This window comes from Alligator sinensis, unplaced genomic scaffold (assembly GCF_000455745.1).
Source record: "Alligator sinensis unplaced genomic scaffold, ASM45574v1 scaffold278_1, whole genome shotgun sequence".
Taxonomy (NCBI): domain Eukaryota; kingdom Metazoa; phylum Chordata; order Crocodylia; family Alligatoridae; genus Alligator; species Alligator sinensis.
In genome coordinates this window covers 680,082-699,252 of record NW_005841952.1, presented here as the reverse complement: position 1 = coordinate 699,252, position 19,171 = coordinate 680,082, and the positions used below count along the sequence as shown (strand labels likewise).

The following is a 19,171-nucleotide window of genomic DNA, read 5'->3' as shown; positions in this document are numbered from 1 at the left end:
TACCTCACTAGCCCCAATTGGTGAACTGAGTAGCAGCAAAAGTGAAAGGGAGTAGTCTCATCTCCATTTCACTTTTGCTTCTACTCAGTTTCACTCTGACTACTGCACCCTCGCGCAGTGCCGCACTATTCAAGTTGCAAAACACTTACCAGAAGGATATTTAAATGCAAACAAAATCTGACTTCTTGTCTCAAGTTTTATAAAGGTATGAAAATACTTCTATTGGGGTCAGAATTTTGCCATGAAATTTTAATGCCCATCCTAAAAATTAGGATTGAAACACTTTATGGTGTCCCTTTAAGAAAATGCACGTGGGCAGAAAGAGAGACAGCGAATTGATTTTTAAAAGTCCTAGAACTGATTTCTCTTTCTAAAATATGCTGTGCTATTGTCAGTATGGTCTCACCGTGAGGCCATAGACTTCTGTGGGACTTTAGCTGCTATGGGTCAGTTTACCTTTTTTTATAACAACTTGTTCAAACTTAAGGGCTGCATCCTTTAAATACTCGTGCACTAATTCTGTGTTGGAGGGGCCAGAGACTGCTGCAACATATTCAAGAAAAAAGTGCAACATATTCAAGAAAAAAGTGCAAGCAAAACTGAAAAGGGGAGAGTTGAAATTGGGCTGAAACTCCAGGAGGGGCAAAGAGGCAGGAGCTGAGGGCAAGGAAAAGGAAGGCAAAGGGGGAGAAGGTGACAAACCAAACAGGAGAGCGGGGTTTAATAAAGAGAGGACAATAAGGAGGGGGCAGGGAGAAGTGCAGCTGCAGCAGCATCCCATATTTCACATAAGCTAAAGGCCAACACAGTCAGACTTCCCTCAGCAACCTACAACCCACCACCAGTTTCAATCCCCAGCCCACAGCCAACCAAGCGAGGGGCTGCCTCTATGCGCATACCAAAACCAGGCCCATAGGTTTCGGGCAGTTGCCACCAACTGTGCCCGGACACCCCTTCCCAGCTCAACACCCAGCAAATCCCATCAAGAATCCTAACTAGTGGCCTCCAACCAGACCCCACGAAGTGCATGTTATCCATACCAACCTCTACCTCTCACATTGCACCAAACACGTTAAGATTTGCACCTGGTCTAAGCTCTGAGATACAGCCAAACAATCCTTGCATCCCAGTCACATCAAACCTGTCCTCAGCACTGCCAGCCTTCACTCTTGCTGCCATGACAAGGCCCTCCCATGTGCACCCCACTAAGAGGGAATCCCACATGGAGCAGCCAAACACGCTAGCCTACGACCATACTAACTTTAACCCAACAAGCCAGGACTTCCCTGCCGTCTGGAACACCCCGCCAAGTACTAGTTAGGGGATTGCTCGCAACACAATGAGACAGGGTTGCTCACAACCCCCAGACCAAACATCTGTCCCACCACCATCACCCAGCCCAGCCATCCTCCACGCTCCATGCCATCACACAAAAATATCTAGTTCAAACTGTCATGACCCAATGATTGTGTGCGCGCTTCGGCACTGCAGAATTATTTCCCGCCACATGGAGCTTTCTTTGCACGGTGCAATTCTCAGCTGCAGAGAGAAAACCCCGTTGCAAAGGAGTTCCCGCCACCCGTATGTAAATTTGTTTCCCACTATTGGCTGTTTCTAAATTATTCCCACGTGGCGGCTAGCGATTGGCTTGCTAGTCGTATAAGAGGTTTGAGCAGTTTCCGCCCAAGTTGTAGAGGACTCCACAACCATCTCATGGGGACTCTGAGCACGCGGTAGAGTAATAGAAACTTTGTGCGTGTCTCAGAGGAGTTCGGCAGCCTGATCAACCACCAACCTCTTCCCGTCTCGTTCGTTAAATTCTTAAGATGTATCTACGGTTTTGCGCGCTCGTCAGGGGTATCCAGAGCTCTGTCGTGTTTGTTTTGCGGAGCCTAGCAAACTCCACCTGTGTTTGTCTGTAACTGCAACTCAAGAAAGTTTTTCCTGCCTGCACCGCGACCACCTACGGTGGAAGTAAAACAATCTTTAATTAACCGCTACGAGTCCGTGCCTAATTCTAGTCCGTCGTGCAAAAGTACCCGCCCTACCGTTACGGGCTCCCGGCCACAGCCCGCCGCGCGCCCCCGAAAGCCTCGGACCGCTCCCGGCCCGCACGCAAACCAGAGATGTTCCTAGCCCTGTCCAAACCCAAATATGGAACCCAATCAAGACAGGTCTCCCTGCCCTATCTGCATACAGCCAATCAAGGCATTCTACCAATTAATTCAGCCCCACCCCCACCTCACCAGCAACATAGCCCCCTCATCCCACCTGAGTATCTGGCATGACCCGAGAACATGTTGTCTCCTCCCTGAACACCGAGTTTAGACTCAGTTTACTTAGGACCCCTCTTGCAACACAAGCCCCAGGCCACAGCCAACTCCACTGTCCCACCCACTTCCCAAAGTCCCCAGGCTGCAGGAAAATAAGTGTCATAACCAGATTCCAGGTGTAACTCCAGGATGCTCCCAACCAATGAAGCCACCTCCTCAACCTGAGCCCACAAAATCCAATTAACTGATGCAGAAGCCCTCAGGCTTCCTAGCCTGCTCCTAGCTCAAAAGGCTCCAACCTCACACACCAAAGGAGCCAAGGCTCTTCTCTCAAAGCCTCAGAGCTCATGCCTCCAGAGTCCCCGAAATACTGCGCAGACACAGCCTACTGCTTGACTACCCAGGATGCCCCACCATCTAGTCTGTGTCCCCACAACTACATCCCAACCCAAACAAGATGCCCCGCAATACTACGCAGGCTGCAGCCATCCCTCACCCAACACTCAAAGCTGTTACCAACCCCATCAAAACGGACCATTCACCCTAACCCCTGATCCTCGACACCTCCGTTCCCAGTCAGCTTCTCCCTCTCCAAAACACCCCAACAGCAGCCAACCGTAACAGGTTCCCACCATCTAGTTACAAGCAGCCAAGACAGGACACCAGACCACATCCTTTGTGCAATGCTTCCCCAAACTCCCCATTGCATCCAACAAAGCCACAGCTCTAATCTCTCCTACCTCAGCCCATAGCCTGTACCAACCAAATGGCCAACCACCCTTCCAGGCCACAGGTCGCACCCAACCAGGCTAGGAAAAATCAAATGTCTTTTGTTAGTGGAGTGACAGTTTCTGAAGCATCCTAAAGAGGCATGCCTTCTCCTCACAAAGAAACCATGTGATCAAGCACACACCAACACCGAAGGATGCATATCTTAATACTAGTGCATTGCTACACTAATTCCAGAACATGCCTCAGGGGCAGAGTTATGTTTATGCTGGATATTTAATAAATCATTCACTTCCAATTATATAATAAATAATTCAAGCATTTATGGCCCTGGGTATAGGAAAGGCTAGGCAACACATTCATTCCATCAAGTGTCAGGCGTCTTACACATCCAGTCAGAAAGCAATCACTCCATAGTGATACCTATCTTATTCAGTAAGTGGGACACACTGCAGAAGAAATGTGGGTATAACTGGGTACTTACTGACTGGCTAGAAAAGAAAAGAGAGCTGCAGTGATGCAGCAACACGAGCCCAGGTATGCTCTCCTGCTTCTCAGACCTACAGTCAGAGTGTAGTCCAGTACAAGGTGCTATACATCAAAATATTGCATTTGCCCTATATGATAAACATAATCCTCCCTAAATACCATATCCCCACTAGACTCACAGCATAATGCAGCCGTGCACTGTAATAACTGGGGTTGGACACAAAACCTGACAGCTTTGTGAAAAACAGCAGAAGTCTTACAGCTAAGCTTTCAAAAACCATACTCCTCACTTTCCAATACCAGTGCAAAGCATGCCTCTGTCTTCCCACAATGAATGCCACTAATGGCCATACTATGTTTGAACTGCTCAAGTAGACCCGGTTATAACACCCTGCCAGACCTGCTGCCAACAGCAGTTAAGTCTAGTGCTCCAATACACGCGGATTATTTTAAGGAAATAAAAATCAAGGGAGAGATATTCAGGTCATCGTTTCAAGGCTAACCGTGAAACTGAAAACGTTGCTTAGGAGCAGTGGTACAAGGAGGCTGTTCCAAAGGACAGGCTGTACATGGCCAAAGGGTACCCTTTAAGGCTCATATGGAAAACTGTCAAGACAAACTACCACGTCCAGCCTCCAATAACCCAACGGCCAGAAAGGCTGAACTCCTTTGGGGGAAAAAATACCAACATCCCAGTAACCCATTCTCCAATTTTCCTTGCAAACAACGAGAATGAATAACAAACCTGGTGTTTTAGTTCTTCAGCAGTGCAAGGACAAGTAGGCTTTTTCAGACATTGGGTCCCACTGCTCAGCACTCGTGCTCATACAAGCTGAACAGGAGCTCACATGGACAGTAGTGAGGAAACCAGAAGGGACAAAAAACTTCTTCTCTTGGAGATGCTAGCTACTATTAACAAGTACATCTATGGGGCCTACCATAAAGGGGCCCTGATCTTTGGCCCTCTAATGATACAATACAATCAGTAAATGAAAATGGAAACAGGAAGCCAAAATGTTTGAGGACATACCCTTTGAGGGCAAGGAAATTAGCAAAACAGAATCCTAGAAAAAATTAACAGCTTAAAGATCAAGCAAATATACTGCATGTTATTAAAAACAGTGCTCACAAGTTTTAGGCAACACCTGATTTTCCCCCATCCTGCCTCACTACCTTCTCTTGACTCTTCTCCCACAGCCTTGCCTCACATCCTGCCTCGACTGTACAGCCCTTGCTCCTGTCTTTATTCCAATCCTGGCTTCTTTTTCCCCCCTCTTCTTTTTTTTTGTATCCTTTGGGTAGAGACTGGGCTTTTAATGAGGCTGTAGCTGGTAGAAGCTTGAGTACATTCAGGAACCTCATTTAGAGGATGAAGTGTATGGTGGCATTAGCTTGGTTGCATATAGTGCAGAGGCTTGGAGAGGACAGGGTGGTGGGCACTGATGGCTACAAGGTTGGGGGTTGAATAGTAGTTGGCTTGGATGGCTACTGCTAGGGGGTAGCGTAGTGTATGTTTGGTGTGACAGCATGGGCCGAGTAGGTTGGGGCGGCCAGGGTGCTCAGGTAGCAGGACCTGGTTGGAAGTGGTGGATAACTGAGGGCAGTGCAGATTCTGAGCTTTATTGAGGTTTGAATTGATTATGTGCAACCTTGATGTTTGGGCTGTGCAGGGCGGGGCAGACCATGTAGCTTGCCTCGATTAGAACAGAATAGGGACCCATGGGTATTGTGCTTCTGCTGCTAGCTTTCACTGGTGAAGGGTAGCTTTCACTTTGTGATAAAAGTTGACACATACAGCATGCATAATACGTATCGTACCTCCGGCCTTTGGTCGAGAGTTTTCTGGCTCGTTGCAGCTGAAAGCAAATTCTGAAACACAAGATGATGCAGCAGTGAAAGCCTCAGCAACAGGATGCAAACCAAGGAAGAGTAAAGTTCACTCAACTCTGTTGATGCTTCCTTTCCCCTCCTCTTCCTCCACTTCTTTCTGACCTAACGTTTGTGAGAGATAAGTCTGCCTCTACATCGTACCCACTAAAATATAAAGCAGATAGACAAATATTTTCTTATTTTAAGTAGGAAAAAAGTGACAAAAGTTATGCATTATATAACAAATACATGTACTTGTATAAGGATTTAGTCCAAGTGTCCAACAGAAGCTGTTAAAGTCTATAACCACCTCACTCTTCTCTGCTGGGTACAGCAAATTTCAGTGATGTCTGAGCTGAACATGTGACCTTACACTTGCCTGTAAAGCATTTGCATTCCTGAATGCAGAATCTGTTACTTGCACATACCGTTACAAGCTTTGGCCCAAAGGTGCACAATTAGTTTGTGCAAAACAGGCTGAACAGAAAAGTTTCTATGGACAGGTTAAAAGTAAAGTCATACGTTTAAGGTGTAAAATGTAAATGTAAAATGCTAGCTGGAGATGCTACTATATGTAGCTTTCTGCCATATTTTAGCAGATGTGGGGAGCTGGCTGCATCCTGGGCCCTGCTCTCCCCACCCCTGCCCCCAGAGCCAGGCACAGTCACCAAGCAGCTGGCAGTCGTTCTTGCTGTCCTGCAACCAGCAGTTCTTGAAGGCGTGCTGCGGCTGCGCTCGCTTGTCATGTCCTTGCAGCCACGGCTTGTGCAGCGCTCATCCTCAAATCAGGTGCCCCCCACCTGTGGGGGGGGAAGGAATGGGAGAACAGGAAGAAACATGCAGCAGATCCCCCTCTGGGTCCAGGATGACATGTTATATTCAGCCCCTCTCTCCAGCCCAGAGGCAGCTGCACTGCAGCTCCCTGTTATACTTGGCGTTGCCCCACTCCACAGCTGGCTGCAATGGGGCTGTGTTATACCCAGCTGTACCCCACCCCACATCTGGGTGTATCCAGGCCCCTTTCTACCCCACCATGCCCCCCCCACAGCTGCACAATGCTGTGCCCAGGAGGCTGCTCACCGCTCCAGCAAACTTCTGCCGTCTGAAGGCGCGCAGGAGCTGTGCAAGGGGCAGGTTAGCAGCCCCCGTTGTGGGACCCCTCCTCTGCCCTGCTTTGGGAGGCAGAGCCTTGCTCCGGCTGTGGCGGGACCTCTGAACCCAGACGATGGCTGCTCCCCACCCGGGATCTGCACAGAAGCTCCCCTGCCGTGTGCTGGATCACAACCACACGTGGCCTTGGGTTGAAGGCAGACGCGCCTGCAGCACCACCTCTTCCAGGCCCTAGGGATTGCTGGGGAGGCCTGGCTCCCCAGGGATAGGAAGGGTTTTCCTAAAATCTTGTTCATACCCAGAACTCACACCAAATTAACTAAACTTGCCATTGAAATGGGGTTAATTAATCTGGTGCCAGCTTTTGGGCAGACACAGTCACATGGGCTTAGCAGATAGCATGTGTCCTGCAGACACTGAAAGGAGATTTATGCTCCGTTATGATCAGTTCACTCTCTCCTTGAGTCCAGGTGTTTCAGTATTGCTCCTCTTTGCTAACAAAGGCAGCTACATGCCCAGACTCCTGCGCCCGGTTATGATGGAGCTGGGATGAGAATATACATTAGATGGTTTCTGAAGATGCTGAGGACAGCACAAAGCCCCCCTAGCTGTGCCTATTACCTGATCTCCTGCTCTACTCACCACTGGGTTAATGTAAGTATGCAACAGATTTGGAATAATGAGATGGACATTAACTCAGTGATAGTTGTGTCTGTTTATTGCTGGAATAGGGTGTACAGGAAGCTCATTGCTGCTTGTTCCTGCTACAATGGCATTTCCCTTCCAACCAGAATTCACTTTCCCCAAAATATTCTCCTCAAATGACTTTGTGAGGGCATCAGGTGAGGCCACATGCTTTCAATGTCAAGGTGCCAAGGCACCCGGTCACCCAGCCAGCATAGCAAGTGATACTAGAGCATCCTACTAAACTCCACAGAAGGTCTTTGTGTTCCACAGAAGTCCATAAAATTGCTCAGTATTTCCAGCCTATCTCACCCTTTAGCTTCTGGGAGGAGTTTGGGGAAGACATTGCTGCTTTGCTCCCCCGATTCCCCCTCTCTCAAGAGCAGAGACCATGTCTGGAAAAAAATAGGACAGTGCCAAGGCCACTGCAAGGACCCAGTTAATAACACTGCTGTTACCTCAATTGAATTAACCTGATTTTGGCTATGTGATTAAAAGTACCTGTAAGACAACTGGCCTCAGCTGCAAGAAAGTCTTGCTGTTGCCTTTCATTATACTGTGAGTCACACAGACACTGAATGTGTTTGGCAAATTTTGATTAACATCCCACCCCTCCAGGCTTTCTTGAGTCCATCTCAAATCTGCTCGACTTCTGCTGCACCCGAATCAATAGACATAAGCCATTCAGAGCTTGGGTTGCATTTGCAGTCTTTGTTTAATACAAACAGTCAGGGAAAGGGAAGAGTTCAAACAAGCTAAAACCATCACTAAAATGCATGTGAATTCTTTCACTATGACAGCGCACGGTGAAGTCTAACGCAGCAGCTCCTCAGTTTGCGAGCAACCTGGCGACAGCCCCAGGCTCTGTCCATGAGCAGTTTGATTAGCTGCACACTACAAATTAGATTAACGTAAAGCTGGTTCCCTACGCTGTGCTTCTGCTGCATGAAAGATGTCTGCAGGTGGCCTGCTATGCTAGTGAGCTGTGTTGGCTCCACTGCTCTGAGTTCAACATCAAATACATTCAAGTTAAAAGATGTGGGGGAAAAAAAAAAAAAAAAAAATATATATATATATATATAAACCAACTTGTGCTCTCACTTCCACCCAGACCACCTCCACTGAAAGCAGAGGTGGAGATGGCCTGCCCCATCTGCTGTCACTCCAAGCTGTAAGCACCCAGCCCGCTGATCTGAAGGGCAGGCTGGTTTCCATCGAACTCACCCTTTATGCACAGGGTGTCATTCTGCCCTCAGTTATTCCCCTGCATCTTTTGTGGCACTGCAAAGCAGCGCAGTAACGGAAACCTGCTTGAATGTTTCTGTTGGTGATGCATGAGCCAGACCGAAGTCCCATTCTGGCATGGCGTTGTCAGTGTTATTTTTGTCATCAGAGCAAGAAGACACAACTCTCATGTACATAGGGTGGGACTCCCTAGGCAGCCCTTGTAAATGCCACCTGGCCAACCTGGTTGTGCGTTGCACTTGCTGCCACAAATACTGCACACAGACTGCAGGGCAATGGGGAATCACACGGAGGGAACTGACTGGCTGAGTAGGAAGGGACCTCTGCAAAATGGACCCATACTTCAGAGTTTTAGAGTGGAATGACTGAGGACACCTCCCTGATGCCAGGGGGGGCATCTGAAACAACATCTGTTAGAGATGCCTGGAGGCCTCTTCATAGAAAATATTTTCTAGCTCAATCACCAGATCTGGGCTTGATGCAGAAAGTTCCCGGGCCTGCATAATGCCTGCAATCAGATACTATAGCCATGGCTGGCCCTAAACTCGTTGCAGTGATCTGGTTTCACTCCCATACAGTCAGTGGTGGTTCTCCTCTCTGTTCCTCCCAAATATCTGTGCATTCTTGCAGGGTGAAGACAATCTGAATTTTTAATGTTCAAAAAACCCATCCTGAGGTATGGGAGGCAAGGAATCTTCCCTTTAAAAAAAATAAATAAATCCCCAGGGCTTTTCTACAGTAAAAATTCAGAGTTTTGTTGCACAGTGCCCTTCAAGAAAGCTCTCCTCTACATGTTACCAAGGTCATGAGGGTCCCATGGCCAAATTTGTAGCCCCGGGGCACTCATGGTGAGAGCTAGGTCTTCAAAAGGTCTCAGCTCCCAGTCAGGTCCTGGATCAGGGACCAATCTTGCCAATGTAATGTACTGAGCCATCTTGCAAATTTGTCCTGAGTACGTGCCTCTGTCATCTGTTTTCTAAGTAAAGGTGTTCAAGCAGGAACAATACAGGCTACAGGGAGATGGGATACGTGGGCACCCGACAGTCTGGAAGGATGAGATGGGCCTGCAGTGAGACTCACTCACTAGGCAAAGGGACTGCAGCATCCTGGCACAGAGGGGGTTAATCCTGAGGTTTATCCCTGACCTGCAGCATTGCTTTGTAAAGCAGATTAATTAGGAGGTTTTGCTTAAATACAGCCAGGGCACTGCTGTGCTGTAGAGGAGCCTGAGTAGCCTCAGAGCCTGAGTTCACCTGTGGTTTTTAAAAGCAAGTCGCTAAAAGAGCAGTGAGATAAGGTCTGAGCTGTGACAAGGACACCATCCTTTAAAAGGGGATATATGCTTTTTCTTTTAAAGGAAAAGAGAGAGAGGCACTTGGCTCTACAGGGCAAAACAGGCAGAGCAAAACATTAGCAGAGCGGGGGATTGATGAGCAAACAGGGATTGATGAGGCGGTATAGCACAGTGCCAGTGAGGACACCACAGCTCACATCTAGACAGAGGGCTTTGGTGAAATGAATTTGGTAACCTAGGCTCAGTTCAGGGGTTTGGGGGGAGTGTGTATGTATGTGTGTGGCAGACTGGCATCGGGGACCCCAGTGCTCTGAAGTGAATATGCAGAGGGGTGGTCACGATATGGCAATTCTGATGAACTACTGTCGGCAGTACCAAGTTACTGTGGATATTTGCAGGCAGCGGACAGCGCTGGTGCTGACAGAGCAAAGCAAGGGGCCGTTTCTTAATTAATGCCTGGAAGTGCGTTACATTTCACCGCTGGTGTTCAGGTTCCCATGGGAGGTTCAGCCACAGTTCAAGTCTCTTAACAGTTCAGCAATTCTGGACTCCCATGAACGAAACCTTCGTTCGGCTGCACTTTGAAGGCACCGTAATGCCAAATCTTGCACAGATCACTGCTTCTGGAGAAGTCAGTCCACAGGCAGGCCTCAAAGCTCCTTCGGTGCGATGGAGAAGCAGCCTCAGTGGAGGTAAGTAGTTTGTCGGTGCGATGGAGAAGCAGCCTCAGTGGAGGGAAGGAGTTTAATTCCATCGGTACCATGATCTGCACAAAGGGAAAACATAACAGATGCAGATACAACCTGGTTTTCCCTTTTCCTTGCAGCCTGAACTGAATCTCGGTCACCAGACTGCATCAGGGCACGATCCTCTGGAACCGAGGAAGCAGAGCAGCTGCTGCAACACTCAACTGCTCTTAGTTTATTTCTTGGTTTCTTGGCACCACTGATGCTATGAGCCATGCTGGTTGGTAGAAGCAAGAGAGGAACTACAGGTATGCATGAGATGAAACATCCCCTGAGGAACAACTAGAGCTTTGGATGTGTCGGGTGGCTGGCTCAGAGCTTCTGGGATCTCTGAGGCTGGGCTAGATTTGACAGGGGAAAATTATTCCTCCTCCTTGCTTTACCTGCTGCTGCAGGATTATTGCCATGTGTGTGCTGGGTTGGCTCTGGTGGGGGAAGCTGGAATTAAAGGACGGAGTCTAACCAGGAAAACCAGCAAAACAAAGCGTCTTTGTCCCAGGAGGAAGAAGCAAGTGTCGTGGCTACACGCTATATCCTTTTACATGCTGAATTCACGTAATTCATATCAGCTTCATTGGAGCTGGACTGTTCTCAGTGATGGCAGGTGACAGAACAAGGAGCAATGGGCTCAAGTTGCATCAAGGGACATCTAAGTTAGATATTAGGAAACACTTGCTCACTAGGAGGGTAGTGAAGCACTGGAACAAGTTACCCAGACAGGTAGCAGAGTCTCCATCCTTGGAGGTTTTTAAGACCTGGTTAGACAAAGCCTTGTCTGGGTGATATATCTGGGGCTGGTCCTGCTTTGAGCAAGGGGTTGGACTACATGAACTTCTGATGTCCCTTCCAACCCTACTTTTCTATGATTCTATGAATTTCTACTAGCACGAAATTTCAAAGCAAATGCAGATTTTTGAAGCAGTAAACAGCCACTTCCCAGAATGAGAAGGAAACCACCCTGCAACACAATAGCTTCACTTAGCTTGAGTTTTGCTGAAGTTTCCAGCCCTGCAGTACGCTATTTAAGCCCTGAATGCTCCCATCATGCCTGGACACTACCAGGGAGTGAACCGTGTTGCCTTACCCAGAAGAGTTGAAACTAGATGAATTCATTGCAGGTTTGGAGTGGCTCTGGGATGCACTGGGGCTACTGGCATGGAGCGCTGTGCCAGGTGAAGAGGGCTGGCTGGAGTTCCCAGGAGAGCACGACGATGTTACTGCACAACAGGAGAGACCAGGTGAGGTTTGTATCTTGGGGGTAGTTCTCTCCTCCCCTCCCTCTTCTCTCCTTTTCTTCAGTCCTTGCTCACTGCACCAGCAGGCACATTTAATCTGGCACCCTGGCCCTGGGCTGTGACCAGCCAGCCAAGCGGGGCTCAGGGGGCATTCTCCCCGTGATGGAGCAGGGCTGCTGGAGCAGACGGTCCCTTCAGCATGAGATCTGCCAGCTCCAGAAACATCGGCGTTCTCCTCCACAGACCCCCAGTCCAGGGCATGTGTTTCCAGTCCAAAGCCTTATGGTAACCATAGGAGGCATAAATGGGGCAGGTGAATGAGAGAACAGCAAGAAGGGAAGGCAGTGAAGGAAGTAAAAGAATGGGCAAGGAAGGAATTGTAATGAACCCCAAGCTGGAGCAGATCAGTCCTAACAGAGATAGGCTTGGACTTGTAGATCCAGGGCCAACTCCCCCCAACTATGAGGGTCATTTGATTACAGGATTCTGCCTTGGTCCCAGCCATAAATATCTGCTTGGGATCTTAAAGGAAAAGCTATTCTAGTGAGGGGACTGTCCTCAGGTTGGCCAGAGGGAGGATGCAGATTTTACCCTTTGCTGTCTTTGACCTTGAACTTGGCCACACTGAGCAACCAGTCAGGGCCAGACCAAAGTCCCATCTCATATGGCGTGAGGATGCTGGAACTTGAGCAGCTCTCAGAGCTAAACCAAGTCCTCAGCACTGATAGATGAAAGAGCGAAAGGGAGTGTGGTTCCCATGAAGGAAATAGGAGAGGTATCTTCCTGCCTGCTAGGCTTACCTGCCCCTGGCATGGTGCTATGGACTGGGTTGACTGAGGGAGGTCCCAGGGACCCTGAGGTAGAGACCTGAAAGGGAACAAAAACTGAGTCAATCAGTGACTTGGGAAGAACAGAGATCCTGGAGCACTGCTCCCTTCCTCTTCCCATGGGAGGCCCTTTGCATCCTGCACGCCCCCATACAGATCTCTCGTCCACGTAGAGCTGAGACTCATATGGACGGCTCCTTGTGTAACACGGGATACAGCCAACCTTGCCACTAGATTGCACATGTGCAGACACTGATCCTGTTGTACCCCCCCCCCACACACACACAAACACACACACACACACACACACACTCTTCCCATAGTGCAAGAGCAGACGGGTGCAACCTGCAGTCTGTAAGGCAGGGTTCTCAGTGTGTGGAGCACTTCTTAATACACAAGCCGTGTCCCCTCTCCCAAAAGCCATCCTTGGGAGCGGCTCCCCCCTCATTCACAAGCACCTGCCATTGCTGTGTGAACTAGGGTGACTGCTTGCCTGGCTGAGGAAAGCTTAGGGGAGGATTTATTTTAAGTTGACTTAGCGTGAGAAATGTTCTGCCCTTTTTCTAGAGGACAAGCACTCTTACCACCTCGCCTGGCATAACTAGAGTACCCCCTAATCAGTGCGACTCCCAGCCTCTGGTTGTAACAGGCTGCATACACCTCTAGACAAGGACCAATTAGCTTCTCCTCTTTACAAAAATGCTTGAATGTGAAGTGCTATAATGAGACTGGAAAGGCATCCCTTGGTCCTGCGAAATTTCATCCATTTGCTTCAAACTGCAACAGCAAAATCCATGATGGTGCTCATCTGACATCCACCCCAGCTGTCTGGACACCTCGAGATTATTAATAAAGGGGGGGCATGGGTTCAGGGGGGGCAACTTTTTTAGCCCCATTTCCTCCACAAGTGCCACCCCTTTCCCTGCCCAACCTGCTGCTCTGCTTTCTGCTCCCTGCCCTTCCCAATCTGCTGCCCACGTCACTTGCAGCACCCATGGTGCACGGTGCCCACCCCTGAAACAGTAAATGATTCTGAGCACACAGGATCCTGGCAGAGCAAGAAGAAATGAGCAGTCCAAAACTGGTGAGCTATTCCTAGTCTGTAACTAGACAATGCCAGTCATACTTTTCTGCCTGTGGATACAGGAGACTTTGCACCACTAAACTCTTCTGCAAGGGGCTCCATTTCACCATGAGTATTTTATCTGCAAAGAGACAGAGATGCACGGTCTTGATTCAAGATTTACAAAGCTGTTGTTCCCCTGGCCTGTGACAGCCAGGGCCTTTCCAGTGGTCTCAGGTTGGACTCACATGAACAGAGGCCCCCAAACTACTCGTACGATCTTGGCCTCCTCCCTTGCAGCCTTTCTTACTTTGCTTCTTTGCAGAACTTGTTGTTGGCTGCTTTTGCTGCCAATTCTTCTTTTTGTCTCTTTAATTAGGGGATGTCTGGGTTTCTAATAGGCCTTTCTCTCTGGTTCTGATTTGTTTACATCTAAATAAGTACACACAGCAACTTGTTGAGAACGGATGATGAATAGCTCATGAGATCGCACTACAGCTAAGGCCTTTGTGCAAGAACTTCACCAAACCTACCGCTTGGAGGACTCACTCCAACAGAAGACAGCCTGATTTCAAGACAGAAGCATCCCTTATGAATATGCACAGATACGCCCTTCCCTCCTATAGCATATGAACCTTCGGTGCCTGCAATACTGCAGCCAGGCTCCTACTATGTCAAGTCTGTTAGCCAGCAGCAGGCTGTTACTCACAACGCCCACGCTGCTATAGGGTTCCATACACCATTGCATGAATAGAGGTGACCCTGTCCACAGTGACTCTTGCCAACAAAAAATGCCTTTTGGGCAACAAACAGCAGCAGCATATGATGTTGTCAGTGAGTATTCATGGGAAGAACGTCTGCAGATGCTTCTGCAGCAGCGTTCACCCCAAACACTCAACACATCTATTAGAGTCTCAGCAAACTACGGACCTGCCTTAACAAGCAACTGCCTGATGCTCGTGGGTGGAAAAACAGGCAGCTGCCCTTTGATGTTCAGGGCACCCCAGTTGAGATGGCAACTTTTGTTAAGCAGTGAGACTGCAGACCACTCCCCTGGCATCACCATCCACCCAGAGGAGGAACAAACACCTCTCCAGTTCGGGATTGCAACACCGCTCTGGAAAGGTGCGTGGAGTTTCGGGGATGTGGCTTTTTGTTCTCAGAATTAGCAAAAAGCACCTGCTTAAGTGAATTCGGTTGAGTTAAGCATGGTCTTAATGATCTCTTGGACCAGGGCAGAAAGAAAGGGGAGCCACTTGAACCCGTTTTATAGTTTGCATTGCCCATTCAGATGAGAACAGGCCTCTGGAGTGTCATTTAAGTAACATATTAACACATGACAGAGGTCCGTGTGCTGCATACTGGGTTTGAGATGGTGGGAGCTGGATATTTTTAATCCTATATTTCCCAGTAGATTTATCTAGGTCTAACTGTCATTGTTAAATAGGATTTCCCCCCATTTTAACTGATTGCAAAGTCATGTTTAACACTGAATTAGATAATACAACTCCTCAGGGTTGTGCTCTATTACAGCCTTACTTCCTAGTAAAAACAAGTCCATTATGTCCTTCATCTATGCAGCCCTTTCCCTTCTTCCATGACAGTAAATTCTCTGACTCTCACCACTTTATTCTGCAGGAGGGTAAGGGGAGAAGGGATAGTATTGGACTTAGGTTTTGCCCAAAATCCCAGACTCAACCCAGTATCCCAGAGCAGATCACTGCTTCATCTCAAATATTGTGAGGTGAGCTGGTGGCCAGCATTGAAACTACAATGGTCATCACTAGGCTTCAGAGTCAACATCACTAGGCTTCAGACTGTGACAATGCTGATCAAACTATGGACCATATAACAACACCATGCCCTCTATACGAATTTGATGGTGATATTGCCGAGATACATTCCCTTTCCTCAAGAGCATTAGACTGGTTAACTAACCTTAAACTGGATTTATAATTGTTGCTCCAAGTCAACCATAGGAAAGAAGAGTCAACCTACTGAGTGGAGGCAGCCCACACCTTCAAGAACCAGCTTCTACTAATATTTAACAGTTTTTCTGTGCAACGTTAAGGGATCGAAGCTTGGGGTCAGACCCTCAGAGAATAAGTCTAGGCTGATTTACACCCACTGAGAAGCTGATGCTTGATTAAAAATCAAAGAAAAGGCGAACAGAAGTGTATATTCTACAGAGGTGGACCAAGCTATGAGACCAGCGCAAGGTCTCAATCTACCCCCTCAACAGCATCTCCACCCAGTTCCCTGCTCATTTGCCTCAGGGCGTGCATGGGAGGAGATGGGGTGACTCAGAGAACAGTGCTGTTTTCCCTGTGTTGGTACCAAACTGAAGCCCTGATGAGAAGGTATTGCCATGCAGGAAGTGGAGGGGATGATTCAGCAGGCAGTGCTCAGCCCAGTGAATCGGGCTAGTGCCCCAGGGAGCTCCCGCTGGCAGAAGCACCGTATTTTTGGATGCAGTTAAAAGGGAAGGAAGCCCTGCCCACTGGGTCCTTGGGCATCCATGACCCATAAGGTTCTTTGCTCCCTTTTCTAATCTACTGCACAGTGCTTGCACCCTCTGCACTGTGGACAGTTCAGAGATGATCTCCACTGCAAGAAGACCCATTTCCTTATTACTCTATGGTACTTCCTGCTTCACAGACAGTAACGGGGAACCCCCTGACCCCCATGCCTTGGCCCAATGGATCTCACCAGTCTGGAGTTGTAGATGGGAGATTTAATGGGGGATGGCATCGGGCAGCTGATCCGCTTCTCCTTCTGGCGCCGGTTACAGAACCAAACCCGAACCACTTCCTTTTCCATGGAGAGCTGCTCTGCTATCAGGGAGATCTCCTCTGAGCTGGGCTTGGGGTTCTGCTAAGAGAGGGCGTTAGGTTAACAAAGATAACCTTGGAGAGATGATGTTGCAGCATCAGCAAGTGGGGAGAATCAGTCGAATGGGATCAGACATGGGACTGGGCCAGGGTAGTAGCGAGGGCTGGTTGGAAAATGTTCCACCAGAACAGATTTGTCAATGAAAAATGGCATTTGAGCCACCAGAGTGAGTGAGAGGTGCCTGCCTTCCACCAAAAACATCGTTTCTTTTCTTTTTTGGAGCATCTGAATGCTGGAGAACCAAGATAGTCTATTCTGAATCGCTGCCATGGTCTTGCATGCTTCTACTCCTGTCTGGAGGCAGCGCTCCCCAGCTTGACCACCCCCTTGTAGGTCACAAGGCAGCTGTAAGACTGCCGGAGGAGATAAAGCAGTGCACTGCGGGAACCTATTCTGATCGGGGGGGTGTCTACATGAGACACCAACTGCGCAGTAGCCTAATAACACTGTGCAATAGCATGTTGGGCAAAAACTGTGCTAATACGCTACTGCACAGTAAGCATCACTAAAAACCCATGCACCAGCATTACTGCGTGGTAGTGTGAGTTACTGCACATTGATTTAGTACTTGGTTAACCAAGTACTAAACTTAATGCACAATAACTATAACACATTAATGAATCTGTAGACGTGCCCAGGGAAACCCATCTCCTGAAGAGGGACCAATGCACCCCAAGACAGCCCCCTGAGGCGCTGCAGCTGTGTGTCCAAGCTGAAATATTCTCTTTCCATTTTTCAGCAAAAGGTCATTTTTTTCTGTGGAAAAGTAAAATACCATGCAACTACAAGCTGCAATAAACCCCGCTTCCCTTCCAAAGCAGATTCCCTCCCTTCTCCTTTTGGAGGCCTCATGGCTGCAGCTAAGACCCGGCAGGGATTTCCACCTGGGGAATACAGGTCATAACCCATGCCAAGATTTTCCTCTCACATCTTGAAACCTCTTCTCCAGCGTGGAGCGAATGTTGGTCTCAATGCTGGTGCGTTTCTTCCTTTTCCGCCCAAACATCTCGCTCACCAAGGGGTAGGAGCTGGGGGTGCTCATGGAGGAGTCCAGCGGAGCAGATTCTGAGGAGAGAGGGAGGAGGGAGAGTCCGTGAGGCTTTTGCCCTTGGAATTACAGATGTTCATTTCAGTTTTTAACCCAACAATCTCCCTCAAGGGCCAAATTCTCAGGTGTTTTCACTGGTGGAAGTCAGTGGAGCTCTGCTGCTTCACGCCAGCTTGTGTCGCGGTGAATAGACCGAACGAGGTGCTGGTCAAGCGCACGGGGCCATGACGTTCCCCAACGGCTTGCAGCCCCGAGGGGTAACCAACTTGCAGACTTCTGCTGTGCCACTAGCGGAGATCCCCCTTTACATCCTAAAGGACGTGCTCCTCCTAAAACTGCCATATCACAGAGCACTTTGCCAAAGGGCTAGATAGTTGCAGGTATCCCCAAGTCACAGCTGAAGAAAGTGAAGCACAGAGCAGCCAGCTAGCTTTCCTGGTAAGTGGCAGAACCAGGAATAGAGCAAGTGTGACCCCCAGTGAGTGTGTTTCCAGTCTCCCACTGTGCCACGGGGGACAGAAGTGGCGGTACTGTCCCAAGCTGTGGGTGCAGCTCTAGCTCTTATCTTCAGAGGCCCCATTCAGCCCCCCATTGCACTGGCCATTATAGCAGAGCAGCACGGTGTGGCCTACCTGCATCGCTCAGCCACTTCTCCAGCAGGGGTTTGAGCTTGCACATGTTCTTAAAGCTCAGGTTGAGTGCCTCAAAGCGCGAAATGGTGGTCTGGCTGAAATCATTGCCATACAGCTTCCCCATGGCCAGTCCGACGTCGCCCTGCCAAGGCAACCAGAACTGATAGAGTAGCTGAGAAAACCCACTCGCAGCCTCCCACCTTGGCATCAGCTCATGCTCGGTTGTTTCTCCATTGGCAATGCCTCCAGATCCTTGGCCCACTTGCCTGAGAGCCCTCGGTCTCTTCCACAGCTGGAGACTGACCCACAGACAGGCTGTGGCCTTTCTACAGTCGTTCCTCCCTGTGCTTTCCAGGTGGTATTCCCAGGAAGCACGCCTGTCTCATACCCATCCCTTCCTCCATCCCCACATCTGTGCTGACCCCTTCCCCTTCCCTTTTGTGTGCGCATCGGTATCAAATCCTCCCTCCCAACATCAGTATCAAATCCCAACCATCTCATACTAAGCCCTTTCCCAAGAGACCGCTGTTCGTCCCTCACCTGCGTGAACCCGAGCTTGATTCGCCTTTGCTTGAAAGTCTTAGCAAACTTTTCTAGCTCCTCCAGGTCACTAGGTTCATCGCATGTGGCTGAGGATGGCAAGTGCTTTGCAACCTGCAAGTGCTGGGACACGTCCAGGTGGGATTCAACTGAGGACCCAGGGAGCCCCGAACGTCCCACTGCCTGTTAAGAAGAGAGTCATGATAAGAAAAAACCTGAACAAAGGTCTGCATCTCTTCCACTCAGTCATTGCTTAATGCTGTTATGTGCTGTTAACCAGGAGTTGCTTCCTCCACCAGAGGTGGCTGCAAGTTGGTGGAGGGGACTATGATCTTCACAGGTGCATGTGAGGCAAAGGGCTGGATGGAAGAAGAAGGGGGTCTCTCAGCTCTGCTTGACAGGTGTGTGTGAGGCACGGGAAGTGCAGTCCTAGAGAGTTTGTCATATTCTTATGGAAGTTTTTGGCCCACTGGGCAGGTTCAGGCACTGAAATAC

General features: G+C 49.0%; 1 protein-coding gene across 1 annotated transcript in view; it reads right to left on the bottom strand.

The window, feature by feature from the left end:
* Positions 1-10,398: 10,398 nt before the first annotated feature.
* The window catches only part of POU2F3 (POU class 2 homeobox 3), a 45,764-nt gene continuing 36,991 nt past the window's right edge, over positions 10,399-19,171 (bottom strand). Inside the window, exons 8-14 of the mRNA XM_025199976.1 lie at positions 18,677-18,859; positions 18,137-18,278; positions 17,385-17,521; positions 16,274-16,435; positions 12,475-12,541; positions 11,524-11,656; positions 10,399-10,459 (exon numbers count right to left, since the gene is read on the bottom strand). Of these exons, the coding sequence (XP_025055761.1) occupies positions 10,438-10,459; positions 11,524-11,656; positions 12,475-12,541; positions 16,274-16,435; positions 17,385-17,521; positions 18,137-18,278; positions 18,677-18,859 (846 nt within the window). The 3' untranslated portion in view covers positions 10,399-10,437. The remainder of the gene's footprint in view (positions 10,460-11,523; positions 11,657-12,474; positions 12,542-16,273; positions 16,436-17,384; positions 17,522-18,136; positions 18,279-18,676; positions 18,860-19,171) is intronic.